This window comes from Lithobates pipiens, unplaced genomic scaffold, assembly GCF_037356315.1.
Source record: "Lithobates pipiens isolate NorthernLeopardFrog02 unplaced genomic scaffold, aLitPip1_a1.2 Scaffold_8, whole genome shotgun sequence".
Lineage (NCBI taxonomy): Eukaryota > Metazoa > Chordata > Amphibia > Anura > Ranidae > Lithobates > Lithobates pipiens.
Genome location: NW_027507903.1, coordinates 479,541,615 through 479,557,012, shown reverse-complemented (window position 1 = coordinate 479,557,012; position 15,398 = coordinate 479,541,615). Strand labels below are relative to the sequence as shown.

At 42.8% G+C, this 15,398-nt stretch overlaps 1 protein-coding gene across 1 annotated transcript in view; it reads right to left on the bottom strand.

Moving 5' to 3' along the window:
• LOC143962232 (uncharacterized) overlaps positions 1–15,398 on the bottom strand; it is a 148,765-nt gene that overhangs the window by 115,777 nt on the left and 17,590 nt on the right. The window contains exons 3-4 of the mRNA XM_077471562.1: positions 4,514–4,865; positions 1,599–2,645 (exon numbers count right to left, since the gene is read on the bottom strand). Coding sequence (XP_077327688.1) covers positions 1,599–2,645; positions 4,514–4,865 — 1,399 coding nt within the window. The remainder of the gene's footprint in view (positions 1–1,598; positions 2,646–4,513; positions 4,866–15,398) is intronic.

Sequence of the window (15,398 nt, the reverse complement as noted above, 5' to 3'; positions counted from 1 at the left end):
TCATCTTTTCTTTCCATAGATTTCACATTACATTTCGTTATATATCTACAACTTCAACAGCTATGTCTTATAATATTTCAATCCATACCTCAATTCCACGTCATCCTCCCCCATCCCTCACCCTTCCCTCCCCAAAAAAAATAAATAAATAAATAAACAAAAAACAAAACAAAAAAAAACAGAGTTTTCATTATAATCCCCCCCCCTCACTCCCCCCCCCCCACGACCCGCCTGCTCTACCATATTTCAAATGTTTTACATCATACTTTCTCTATAATTTAGATATGGAGCCCAAATCTTCTGATATTTCTCATCTTGATCTCTCATTGTCATTGTTAAATTTTCCATTTGTTGGATTTCTGCAATTCTCTGAAACCACTGTGCTCTAGCTGGAGGGCTGTTTTTTTTCCACAGAACTGGAATACATGCTATCAATAAGTGTCTCAGCAAAGAATTTTTTAATCTTTCTATTGCCATTGGAATATCCAGCAACAGAAAAGTTGCCGGTTTGTCTCCCAGGTCAATTCCTGTCAGTTTTGCTCCAGCAGGTTCTATACAGTATGAATTTACAGGCAGACGGTAGCACTATATTTAAAGAAATTTTTCATTTTTATTGTTCAATTTAAGCATCATTAAAATCAAAATTAAAATGCTCCTGTAAAAACAATTAAAAAAAAATACTTTTGCATTGATTCATGTCCCCCAGAGCAGTATGGCCTTTTTATGGCTAATAACTTGCATATAAGCCTTCAAAATTGGCACTTTTGATTTTTTTTAATTTCAAGACTTTAATAGGGTTCGCGGTTTGGGTCCAACCTTTTGCGGTGTTGGAGAGTTCTGGCGCAAACCAAACCAGGGGGGTGTTCGGCCCACCTCGAGTTACAATTAGATTCTAGATGTGGATAAGAAAGGCCAAGCTGCAGATGTTTTATTGTCATGGATCCACCTTTTACTTTACACCTAAAATGATAGCTTTGGACAGAATAAATCTTTTATTTTAGAGGAATTCTAAAGAGATTTTTCAGTTATAAAAAAGGTTCTGTATCAGGTTTCTTTATTCTTAATTTAATAAAAAGACTTGACCCTGACCCTTGACTCTGTTCATTGGACTGAAGGATTAAATCTATCCATGTCCTATGAAGAAAGGATTAAATTATATTTACAGCCAAAACTATTTTGTAGTTTTACATTAGGAAATGGTTAAACCCATCAGTAGGTCTATTTGAAGTTTGTGTCCCATTTGGGAGATTCCTCTTCACTTCTAGTCCCAGACACATTAGCAGATTTACCCTCTCCTCCTGTGCTGGTGCAACATTTTAGACTTCCCATCACTTTTTGTCTGGGTGTCAATGGTCACCAGAACAAATACAGGCGATGAATAATTTGGCTTTAGATGCACTTTAAGAAATAACATTGTACCATATTTCATGTTTCAATTTAAATAGATGAAATCTCTCCACAATCAAGTGGTAAAATGGAATTAGAAAAGTCCCCATGTTCCCCATAATTGCTGCTGGAAATTCACTTATAAATTCAAAAGACGTTACCCTTTCATAATTATCATTATTACTTCCATATTTCTACTCCCTTTCACTTACATTTTTGAGGCGTTACAGAGGAAATATTTGTGGCTGGTTGAGGTTCAGAAGCAGTTGAGTTGGTGGACTTTGATTGCAGATCAATCAAACCACTTGGGTGTTGTTGGTTGCGATTTGCTGCATCAGGTTTTATTATTGGTTTTCCATCCGTTTGTTTTCTTGAAGGTGTATCAGCTTGGATAGCAGTAGATGGACTTCTTGTAGAAGATTTTACAGATACTGAGGATGCTTTTGCTGAAATTCTAGATTGAAAAATGTTTGGCTCAGCAATAAATGAACTCTCCCTAGAAGAGGTCACCAATGTTTTGGATGGTAATGAAGGTATTGATGAAACTGTTGAAAGACTAGCAGATCCAGTAGATTGTTTTACTTGAGTAAATGCACCTCCTTTTGAAGGACTGAAGCATGTGCTTGAAGTTAAGTCTCCCGGTGAAGTAATGCTTGGGCCATGCTTTAAGGTCGTGAATGTTGGTTGACTGGGTGTACTAAGTAGTGCTGGGTGATAAGTCGACATCCCTTTTCCAGGTGGAATCGTAGATGTGTTTGACAGATTAGAATACTTGACTGGACGAGAGACAGCTGGTTTTGTCTGAGCAGCAGTTGGGTATGAAGACTGAATGTAGGGCTGAGAAATAATTGATGCATCACTAACTGTATTGGGTGGACCGATTTTTGGTAAGTTCAATGGTGCACTAGGGAATGCTTGGGCAACTTTAGAATTATAGAATTCTACTGGCAGAGCTGGAGTACAAAGCAGTTCAGACTCGTTTACGTTAGATGACGCAAACAGGTTTTTAGTAGATGGTACAGATCTTGTTCCTTCTTGTGGTGTCACCCCTGCAGATGTTCTTGAACTTTTGACTTGTACATTTTCTAGCGGTGATATGTTTGGACTAAACCAGTCATCCATGAGACTTTCAAGCCTTGTTGTGAAAATTTTGCGACTATGATCCCTCTCATCATCACAGTTGTAATTTTTATCTCCCAAACGTTGGCCCGCAGATCGGGATCGTAGGCTGCTGTCAAATTGCTGATGGACGTGAGGCCCTTCAGATGTTGGGAACAACACAAAATTTAAACTCTATCCACATAAATACAATTCACACACCTAACTTTACATTCACTAAGTCAACGGCTTTCTCTCTATTTCTTTCAAACTCTGTTCAGTGCATTTTCTGCAATACATGAACATTTTTCTATTTTCTCTCTTTAATATGTTGCAAGTACAGAAAAATACATGGAAATTCTGCCATTAATCCAGGGATCTCCTAATTTTCTGCTTATGCGACACTGCTTATGATGCCCTGAAACCTCAAGCAGTGCTGTCAGCCCTACCTGAGTTCTTCTCTGCTGGATTACAGAACTCCACCTACCCTCACCTCTCCCTGTCCCTCTTAACATATACATTGTTTTTATTCCCAGTAAAACAATACTGCTGCTTTGACTCCCAAAAGCCTGCCCACATACTGTGTGTAGAGAAGGGGCTCTTGGGTAGATGTAGCTTTGGAGGGTGTGCTTGTGTCAGCTAGAACTGACTTTCCAGCAAAGTCCTTGCCATAATTTTTTAAGCCTAGTGGTGACGTCAAAGGAAGTATTTTAAATTTGGGATGTGGTCTAGGGGGGTATTCAGATATAGATTCTAAGTGATATCTCTTTAATCTCATAATTTTTCAAATTTAGAAATGAAGCAGATAAATGTTTATTATCAGACAGAGAAGGAGGTATGCCACAGACACAAATATCTGGAGTTTTAAAAAGTGAGAACGTTGCTAGGAATTTAATAGTAGAGAAATGCTGTATCATGATGACCGTCTGTATGTGCTGAGAGCAGTTATTGTAACTGGCAGGTAACTCCCATTTGTTTTTTACTTTATTTAGCAAGACAAAATTTGCTGCAGGCAGTTGAAACTGTAAGCCATGAAACGAAAAAATTTGTTTTGTTTCAATTTAATTTATATACATAAATTTGTTTTGTTAAAATTGAACTCAATTCGTCCAAATTCTGAAAATTTTTATTTCATTCTAATTCAAATCGAATTTCATTCGAAATACATTAGAAATCAAATTTATTCTATTGGAAATTTGAATTTTGAAAGACGGTTATATTCTTTATATTCCATCCTATTCTATTGTTTTTTTTCTATTCTATTATTTTATTTTCTATTCTATTCTTTTTTATTCTATTGGAGTTCGAATTTATTCTATTTGAAATTCACATTTTAAAAGATGGTTACATTTTATCTTTTATATTCTATTATTTTATTTTCTATTATATTATTTTCCTTTGTTTTCTATTCTATCATTTCTATGCTATTTTTATTCTATGTGGAATTTGAAATTCACATTTTAAAAGATGGTTACATTTTATCTTTTCTATTCTATTATTTTATTTTCTATTCTATTATTTTCCTTTGTTTTCTATTCTATTATTTCTATGCTATTTTTATTCTATTTGGAATTTGAAATTTGAATCTAATTCGAACATGATTCAAATCAAATTAGAAAGTTTCAAATTTGATTTGAATTTCATCCGAAATTTAGTTTTGTTATTTTCTGAATCGTTTAAATTAGTTCCTATTGTAATTTGGAAATATGGATACATCAAAATTTACGAATAATGAAAAATTGGTCTGAATTTTGATTTGGAAACTAGATGAACCACACATGTTTAGTCTCCTCTCAAGATGATAAACTACCTAGCACAGCGAGACACGAATGCTGTGGCTGAGATTGGTTATCAGGTAGAACAGAAATATGGTTTTATTAATATAGCTAAAACAGTAAAAGCTGTTTTTAGCACAGGAACAAGGTAAAGGAAAAAAAAATAATGTTGGGAGAGGGAGGTTTGGGGACAAATTTGGGGAATACCAATACAAATAAATTATTTATTTCATCATGTAAACAGATTTCTGTACCTTTATTCCTTCTCTCACTGTTCCTATAATGAGATGCAGATCTTCTTTTTCCTCGCCCTCCTTTCCCTACGCCCTGTGCCATTCCTCTCGTACCCTCAGGCTCCTCATTTCTAGCCTCTTCCCTCAGAGCCTGTTGCCTCTCATTGTGTGTCAGCACACAGAGCATCTGAAAGTTCTGGATGGTCTCCTGGCTTAGCCAGCTGCAAGTGAGCAGTAAGTTGGATTCCAAGAGGTTGTGTGATCTTTTACATGAGCGGCTGTTGCATTCCCCTTGCAAGAAATAAATGCAGACATGGAGGCGCGTGCAGTCCTCCTCTTTGTCACAGGTGTTGTACATGTATTTCCGACAGGCCTGCAAAGGAATGGGAAACATAGGGACACAGTGAATTCAATAAAGTGGAACTCATAATTTTGTTATTGGAGCCGGAATAAACATGCTGATGGCACTTTTGGTGACCAGGCCTTTTTTGCCGAGGGACCCAACCCTAATCCGCTCTCTAAATTTAGTTTATGACTCAAATTTGCTTACTTGGCTCTGCTTTTGGCAATAACATAGCTCACAACTGTCCCTGATTTCGAGGGACTGCCCCTGATTTGGAACAAAGTCCCTCTTCCCTCCACATTTGTCCCTCATGTTGGTCTGATCTATATAGCTGTATATTAAATGACTGAGACTGAGAACCAGACTGAGAACTTAAACACAGAGTATCACAGTGAAATTCCTAACAGTCATGTACCAGTGCCCAAATATAATGCCTAATTTAAAGAATACAAGCACCAAGCAAATTAGTGAAACACACTTAGTATATTTACAAAATAAAGTCTGTAAGGGCAAGTAGAGACAATAGGTGAAATTAATAAAAATAGTAATAATATACTTAGTATACAGAATATTTAGCAATAAGCACAAGGCAAAAGATGAAACTTTCTGCCCACAACAGCATAAATAGTAACAACGCCACCTGAGATGTTTCTTCTGCCTGCTTTACATTGGGACCCTGTAAGAAGCGTTGGTGCACTTAATGAGATGAACCTTCATACTGTTAGGAATTTCTACAAGGGTGGTGTAATCTATGCAGGGATGCAATGTACATGTGTGACAAGTACTGGATAAAGGCGAGTCAGATGTGGTGACAGTTCAGTATAACAGTGATATGGAGTTGGTGCTGGTGCAGCAAAGGTCTGGAATTAATTCGCCCATACTTTACTCAGTCCCTGTGTAATTTATGGGCTGATAGCCCACTCACTAGTCCCCTGGATACAGTTGCAGCCTCCAAGGTGGAAGGAGCCCTCTCAATCTCTCTTTGAAGCCTCCGGCGAACAGTGGTGTAGGCAGATAGTGGATGGATGCTCCAGCTTCTCTGGGTTTTAGGTTCCAGGTGCCTCCAGTGCAGCCGACAAAGCACTTTAACTGGCTCTTGGGACGAGAGAAGCGGGCTAACGGAGGTCTTCCCAGGTTTTCCCAGGCAGTGCACTATAAATCCGTTTTGGACTTCATCTCCCATGATTCCAAGCGCTCTTCATTACAGTCTATGCAACTGCTTAGCTAGCTCTCATGATTTTACATAGGCTGCTCTGGCTCCCGGTGTAACGGTGTAGGCAGGTGGGGGGGAGTAAGTAAGGGGAGGCAGAAGAATTTGCAGCTACATAGCGCAGCTGACAGCCGGCTACATAATTTAATGAAGTGTTTGCTTAGAGTAATTTTAGTGTAATTAGAAAGGTACAGAGAAGGTAAGGAGCAGAGTATAGTCTACTTTATAGAGGTTGTGATATCTCAGTGATGGGTGTGTAGGCAGGTGCAGTCAATTTTCTCCACTGCAGGTGGCGCTCAAGCGCAGCCGCAGTGCAGAGGGAGTCAAGAGGAACATAGTTCCTCTATGGTTTCCTTGGTCACTGGGTCAGCAATCTGGATGCATGTGACTCTGGTGGCCATCTTGGGTCAGGCTGTGTCTATTTAAGACCACCAGTCTGGCAGGGACAGTAATAGCAGTAGGGAAAGGTTCCAGATGAGTAGGGAAAGCCTAGGGATCTGACAATCTTCCTGGAAACCTCCCCACTTGGAAATGGACTGGCCAGGCTGCATTACGCCCCTCAAGACAGACACTATCAGCTTGGCTGAGATCTGCTCTGCTACAATTTGCTGTTCATTCATGAGTTTTCCTAGTTGGGCTGCCTTCCTGTGGGGCTTGTAATGAACTATTATACTCTGACTACAATACAAGTTCTTTCTATTGTATCTGGACTGTGTATGTGTTACTGTCACCACACCACGCTGCATCCATCCACACATGGCAGTCTGCAGGATGTCACTTCCCACAGCAGGTGTGGAAGGAGGAGCAGGTACCATCATGGCGCCACTAGGATCAGCCCTGGCCCTGGTTCCTAAGTTTAATGGCTCCAGTATGCCCTTGGCAGAGTGGAAGGATTGGTTACCAGGTTCGCACTCGGCTGATCACAGAACTATACATTAACTCCTTGGAGATTAATGTCTGACAGGTGGTGATGGCTCTGCCTGGAAGAGGTCAAGGCCACACTAGAGAAAATCGTGACACACCTAGAGGGTCTGTTCAGAGAAAACGTGATGGTCCTAAGCTGAGGTGCAGATTCTTTGTCTGGAGACAGCAGGAGGATTCACATACTTTGCGCTGGCACTCCAGAACCTTTGAAAACAGCTGGAAAAGAAGGATGCACATGGCTGTGCAGAAATCCTGGAGATGTCAGTTCATGGCAGGACTAAAGGCAGACCCAGTCAGGAAGCCCATGCAATAGCGAATCAGAGTACAACCCGCCATCTCTTCCCAGGACATTGTGGTAGATGCGGTTGCAAGGGAACAGGAAGATGCTGAGGCAACTGGCTCTGTCCGCCATACAAACAATACTAAAGAAAATTGCCTTAGACGTAGATTCCCTGAAACAGCAGGTATCCACACTCAAACTGGATTTCGCCACACCCTCTAAGGGTGACGCTAAAAAATAAATAAATAAACCTCTCAGTTTTTGACCCTCACTATATGGAGCTTCTCCATTTTTTCCCTATTTCTATTCCGGTTTCATTGAGCCTACCCTGCATCTACCATCGGCTCCCAGGCGTCTCCCCCGTTGGGTGGAGGTTTCATGCTTTTTTGGAGAGCTATCTGAACCTCTGAAACTCCGTTTTGGTCCCTGCTGCTGAGGCGTGGAACTACCCCATTTGGAGTGACCATCTTCCTGCCAACACTTAACTCTGAGGTGTTCGGCCTTAAAAGCCTGATTGACCCACTACCACTGGTAATTGGGTCCACCCCATCTGGTAAGAGTTCCCATCCACATTCTTTTGACAATAGATTTCCTTGTTCCACTGCTTTACAGCCAGTTTTATATTGTTTGCATTTCCATCATATTTTATTGAGGATTCACATGTCACGTATAATATGGACACACCTCCTCAGGAGTTGTTTTCAAGCTCATTTGAATTTTTTACATTCGCTGTTTTTTTCCATTCACACATGTGAACAATGGACTTTCACCTTGTACATTTACAACACATGTTTATATGTTTTCACATATTTATTGTTTCAGTTTATTGCTGTTATATTGTTATATTTAGCGCTACACTTTGTTTTTTTTCACATCATAGAAGGCTGCATTATTGGGCACTGGTAAGGCTGTAATACTGGGCACAGGTCAGACTGCACAACTGAGCACTGGTAAGGCTGCATAGCTGGACACTGGTCAGGCTGCATTGCTGGGCACTGGTAAGGCAGCATTGCTGGCCACTGGTCAGGCTGCATTGCTTGACACTGGTGAAGCTGGCTGTGCTGCTGGGCACTAATCAGGCTGTGCTGCTGGGCACTGGTCAGACTGCGTTGCTGGGCACTGGTCAGGCTGTGTTGCTGGGCACTGGTGAGGCTGTATTGCTGGGCATTGATCAGGCTGCATTGCTAGGCACTGGTCAGGTTGCATTGCTAGGCACTGGTCAGGCTAAGTTGCTGGGCACTGGTGAGGCTGCATTGATCCTGCCCCTGAAGTCTGAAGGACAGTGAACTGGCCGCCTGGTTAAACAGTTTGAAGACCCCTGCCCTAGACTGTTGTGTGCCTGGCTGCGTGTGTGTTCCAAGGGGGGAAATAGGACCAAATCTACCAGCTGCTCTTGCAGAGGTAGCGCTGCATTTTATTTGTACTATTTTACCTTTTCCATTGTTAACCAGTTCCAGACCAGCCACCGTAGTTATACTGCCCAAAGCATCGTAACTATACGTCGCCTAGGTGGCTGCGACAATCAGATTTTTATAGCGTCAGGGCACCCACCGTAAATTTTAAAACAAAAAAGTGTAGCGCTTAGGTGGCAACAAACCACATGAACCAGTAAGGCACTAATTCAAGCAAAGAAAATTACATACACTTCAAAAAAAGAATATATGTGTAAATTCCGTTGTATATCAAGAGATCTTACTCCCAGGTGGAAGAGTGCATGAACCTCATGCACACAAAAGGTTAAAGTAAATAAAATTAATTTAACATATACAGTCCATCAAGTGAACGTCTAACAGTCCTTGAAATGTGTAATATCAATCACAATTCCAAACTTGAGGTGACGTGAAAAAAGGTGAAATTCAACTTCTGATGTGTAAAATAATACCACCACCACCGTGATAAAGAAGGGGAGAGGAGGCTTACCAAATGACGTGGACTCAGAGGAAGGCTTACGCCTCTCGAGTCATATGGGCCTGTAGGTTAGCAAACCAGAATATCATACATCTAGTATGTAATCTCCCGCAAGTCTTCAGGTCATGAAATCATCCGTAGTGATCCTTCTATAGTGCTCATCCCACGAAAATAGGGGGCTCAGGTATCAAAGACCATGGAAGTAGAAAACTAGCATAGTGTGATACCGTTTTAACATCCAATTTATTAAAAAATAATAATAAAATTACACTCACATTTGGTTCAATCGTAATAACATAGTCAGAAAGTAGTGATGTCTGTAAGGGGGTCCACCCGACGCGTTTCAACTAAACAGTCGTCCTCTGGGTACCCGCCGTATATTACCTAAATAAAGATTTAACCCCCTGATCATCCGGCAGGTGATATCAATTAGGTTTTAGTGTCATATAGGATCTGCATCGCCCCAGGCAGCATCAGATTAGTGCCAGTAGCGCTAACACCCACGCACGTACCATACACTTCCCTTAGTAGAATAGTGTCTGAACGGATCAATATCTGATCTGATCAGATCTATACTAGCGTCCCCAGCAGTTTAGGGTTCCCAGAAATGCAGTATTAATGGGATCAGCCTAGATACCTGCTAGCACCTGCGTTTAGCTCCTCCGCCCTTCCCAGCCCAGTCCAGTCCACCCAAGTGCAGTATCAATCGATCACTGTCACTTACAAAAACACTAAACATACAACTGCAGCTATCGCAGAGTCAGGCCAGATCCCTGCGCACACTAACAGTTTTTTTTTGTAGCTTTTGAAGCAGTCACTGACAACCAGGAGCTCTTTTTCCTGTAAGTCTCAGTACTGTACCAGTAAATTTAGAGACCAAAATGTCAAATTGAAAGTACAGTAATGAAGAGGCCTACGCATTTCTGAGCATGACAGATAGTGAAGAGGAAGTCACCCATCTGTCAAATTCAGGCTCAGAATACGAACCGGTAGGCAGCACCCTGACAGATAACTCTGACTATGGAGTAGTGGTCCCTGTCAAGGTCAGGCATACCCGACCCCGTTCTTCTCCTGTGGTGAGGTGCAAAGACCATAGGGCTCTCGTATGGAGCAGAGAGCCGGTACTAGTGACGCTTATCTTTCTGGTGAACTGGCAAGCACCAGCGGCCTAGTACATCCTGGTCATCCTGGTCATACGTCCAGCACTGCAGTAACACTTGGTGACTTGGCGAATCCCATAAGTGCAGTTCACGCTGGTGAGGTGGCTAGCATGAGTAGTGTCCCGCAGCCACCAAGAAGAAGACAAACACAATCCATAGTGCCCTTCCTGCTGCTTTTGTCAATCCTAATTGGGAGCCCATCACTTCTGCAGCACCCATACTTCCCCCATTCACTGGCCAACCCGGAATTCTGGTGGAAACAGTTGATTTTACGTTACTTGATTTTTATTCGCTGTTTTTCACGGAAGATCTCTATAGATCTAATGTGGACCCAAACGATTTGTATGCTGGTCAATTCATCGCCGCTAATCCCCAGTTGACCCTTGCCAGAGATTGGAGACCTATTAAGGTCTCAGAATTTAAGACCTTCCTGGGCCTATCCCCCCTCATGGGCATAACTAAAAAGAGTGAGTTGTGGTCATATTGGTCTACTGACCCAATTCACCATATGCCCGTGTTCTCTGTCTGACCAGGACTGAATATGAGCAGATCTTGCGGTTCATGCACTTCAATGATAATGAACTCTGTCGTCCTCGGGGTGACCCTGGATTTGATTGGCATTACAAAATTCGGCCCTTCATAAACCACTTCAATCAACAGTTTGCAGCCTTGTTGTGCTATCTGGACATTTCAGGGCCTCCATAACTGTGATAGGTAGTGAGGAGTAAAGTCACCATTTTACACCCTTAGAAAGCCTGAAGGCGGTGATTGGTTTTCGTGATTTGTATACAGCTAAGCTCCCAAAAAGTCTCACACATGTGGTATCCCCATTCTCAGGAGAAGCAGCAGAATGTATTTTGGGTGTGCAATTCCACATATAATTATGGCATGTTTGAGCAATATATGATTAGAGACAACTTTGTGCAAAAATAAATAAATAAATGTAATATTCCCGCAACTCGTGGCAAAATATAAAATATTCCATGGACTCAACATGCCTCTCAGCAAATAGTTTGGGGTGTCTACTTTCCAAAATGGGGTCATTTGGGGGAGGTTTTGTGCTATCTTGGCATTTTATGGCCTTCGAAACTGTGATAGGTAGTGAGGAGTGAAATCAAAAATCCTGAAGGCGATTCTTGGGTTTCCAGGGTCCTGTACACGGCTAGGCTCCCAAAAAGTCTCACACATGTGGTATCCCTGTACTCAGGAGAAGCAGCAGAATATATTTTTTGGGGTATAATTCCACATATAACCATGCCATGTGTGAGTAACATATCATTTAGTGACCAGTTTGTGTATTTTATTTTGTCATTTTTCAATCACTTGTGACAAAAAAATATAATATTTTCAATGGGCTCAACATGCCTCTCAGCAATTTCCTTGGGGTGTCTACTTTCCAAAATGGGGTCATTTGGGAGGGGGGGGGGTTTGTACTGCCCTCTCATTTTAGCACCTCAAGAAATGAGATAGGCAGTCATAAAATAAAAGCTGCGTAAATTCCAGAAAATGTACCCTAGTTTGTAGATGCTATAACGCATTGGTTTTGCACAAACCAATAAACATACGCTTATTGACATTTTTTTTTTTTTTTTTACCAAATACATGTGGCTGAATACATTTTGGCCTAAATGTATGACTAAAATTGAGTTTATTCGATTTTTCTTATAACAAAAAGTAGAAAATATCTTTTTTTTTTTTAATTCTGTCTTTTTCTGTTTATACCGCAAAAAATAAAAATCGCAATCAAATGCCATCAAAAGAAAGCTCTATTCGTGGGGATAAAAGGACGCAAATTTCATTTGGGTACAACATTGCATGACCAAACAATTACCAGTTAAAGCAGTGTAATGCAAAATTGTAAAAAGTGCTCTGGTCATTGAGCAGCCTAATCTTCTGGGGCTGAAGTGGTTAAACACTCTTTGAAAGTGGTAAAATTGTCAGCTGATAGGGCAAAGTAAAGAGTATATTCCTTAGTTAAACCCAGTGATGATCACTCTCAGTCTGCTGGCACTTAGATTGTGGTCCCTCAAGTTGGAAAAATTTTGGGCAGGGTGAGGCTGATTGTGTCATTGTCATATATCAGTGACAGCTAGGGATGAGCTTCACGTTCAAGTAAAACCCATGTTCGACTCGAACATCGCCCGTTCGCCCGTTCAGCGAATTCCGAACGTTATGGGCTGTTCGCGCCAAATTCGAGTGGCGCGTCACGGCCCATAATTCACTGCGGCATCGCAGTGCATTGCTGGCTGATTGGCCAAGCATGCACTATGACGCAAATGCTTGGCCAATCACAGCACTGTACAGTCGGTGTATTGTGCCTCCTGCACAGTGTACACCTAAAGCTACCCCAATTGCTGGTGTCCTGCTGGTCCTATACCACAGGCAGCTGCTGCAGCAATTACAGTCGGTGTATTGTGCCACCTGCACAGTGTACACCCAAAGCTACCCCAATTGCTGTTGTTCTTGCTAGTCCTATACCACAGGCAGCTGTAGCAATTAGAGTTGGTGTATTGTTGCCCCCTGCACAGTGTACACCCAAAGCTACCCCAATTGCTGGTGTTCTACTGGTCCTATATCACAGGCAGCTGTAACAATTACAGTTGGTGTATTGTGCTACCTGCACAGTGTACAGCTAAAGCTACCCCAATTGCTGGTGTTCTTCTGGTCCTATACCACAGGCAGGCAGCTGCAGTAATTACAGTCGTGTATTGTGTCATCTGCACAGTGTACACCTAAAGCTACCCCAATTGCTGGTGTTCTGCTGATCCTATGCCACAGGCAGGTAGCTGCAGTAATTACAGTCTGTGTAGTGTATCATCTGCACAGTGTACGCCTAAAGCTACCCCAATTGCTGGTGTTCTGTTGATCCGATCTGCAGGCAGCTTTAGCAATTACAGTCGGTGTACTGTGTCATCTGCACAGTTTGCACCTAAAGCTACCCCAATTACTGGTTTTCTGCTGATCCTATCTGCAGACAGCTGTAGCAGTTACAGTTGGTGTACTGTGTCACCTGCACAGTGTGCACCTAAAGCTACCCCAATTGCTGGTGTTCTTCTGATCCTATAGTTACATAGTTAGTAAGGTTGAATAAAGACACCAGTCCATCCAGTTCAACCTGAGTGAGTGTCTACAATTGTCCCTATCCCTGTACATTGCACACTCACATTGGTCCCTACAATCAAGGAGACCACACTCCATGGTCCCCATTCATATACTAGGGCCAATTTGGGACAGAAGCCAATTAACCTACCTGCATGTCTTTGGAGTGTGGGAGGAAACCAAAGTACCTGGAGGAAACCCATGCAGGCACAGGGAGAACATGCAAACTCCAGGCAGGTAGTGTCGTGGTTGGGATTCAAACCAGTGACCCTTTTTACTGCTAGGCGAGAGTGCTAACCACTACACCACTGTGCCCCCCTTCCTATACCGCAGGCAGCTCCAGTAATTACAGTTTGTGTACTGTGTTATCTGCACAGTGTGTGCCTAAAGCTACACCAATTGCTGGTGTTCTGCTGATCCTATCCGCATGCAGCTGTAGCATTTACAGTCGGTGTACTGTGTCATCTGCACAGTGTGCACCTAAAGCTACCCCAATTGCTGGTGTTCTTCTGATCCTATACCGCAGGCAGCTCCAGTAATTACAGTCGGTGTACTGTCATCTGCACAGTGTGCACTTAAAGTTACCCCTATTGCTTGTGTTCTGCTGATCCTATACCGGAGGCAGCTGCAGTAATTACAGTCAGTGTACTGTGTCATCTGCACAGTGTGCACTTAAAGCTAACCCAATTGCTGTTGTTCTCATAGTAATAATACTACAGGCAGGCAGTTGATTCTGCTAGCTGCAGTATAATCACTATATATGTCCCAGCTTTGTGCGGCTACATCTTCCTGCAGGCCATTAGTATGTCTGGAAGGCCAACAAGGAGAGGCAGACAGTCACGAGCCAATAAAAGAGGGCAAGCAGGCTCTGGGTCTAGAAGCAACAGTGCTGGTCGTGGACACGGTGCATCCTCATCAGCATGTGGCCATGGGACACGCTTGTCCTTATTTTCAGCAGCTGGACGTGTTGAGCTGCAACATGCCGAAAACTTGGGAGAGTGGATGACCAAGCTGTCCTCATCCTCTCTCACCCAGACTTAGGGTACTGGCAAAGCAGTTGCCAACGTGGACTCTTACCTCGTCTCAATGGCATCAGTCACTCCTTCCCTAGCCCCACCATGTCCTCCTAAAGAGTCCCCGGAACTGTTTGAGCACAGTGTTAGGTACATGCTCCATGAGAATGCCCAGCGTTTTGAAGGCTCTGATGATGAGGGAGGGGATGATAAGGTCATCGACTTCACGTGGGTACCTGATAGGAGAGAGGAGGAGGAGGAGGCACATCTCCAACTAGGCAGGATGCCCTCCAGGGACCAGGTAAGGGCAGCACACCCACTACATCACAGCGCAGGGTGCTGCCTCTGCGCATTATTCCAAAAGTTCTTTGGTGTGGGCCTTTTTTGAGACAAGTGCATCAGATCGCACCGCTGCTATTTGCAACATATGTCTCAAGCGTATCTCGCGTGGCCAAAACATCAGCCACTTGGGCACCACATGCTTGACCTCCTTGCTCCTCATCAGCTGGGATCTCCAACCCCATTATACCTTCAGTCCTCTCTGAAACCTGCACTGAGAGGAATGAAGGTGTAGAATTAGGTGTGTCACAGCCAGGTACTTGTGGGCAATCTGCTATCGGTACACCGACGTCTGATTGTACAAGGTAAATTTCCCTGCCCCAGCTGCTGCACCATCAAAAGAAGTTCACTCCCAGCCATCCACATGCCCAGCCGTTGAATGCTAGCTTGGCTAAATTGCTAGCACTTCCACTGCTGCCTTTTCAGTTGGTAGACTCTGCCTCCTTCCGTGAGTTTGTGCAATGTGCGGTTCCTCAGTGGCAGGTTCCCAAACGCCACTTTTTCTCACGGAAGGCGATTCCTGCTCTCTACCTGCATGTGGAAGGCAATGTCCATGCCTCGCTGGACAGGGCGGTCAGCGGTAAGGTGCATAATACCGCTGACTCATGGTCCAGCAAGCATGGACAGGGA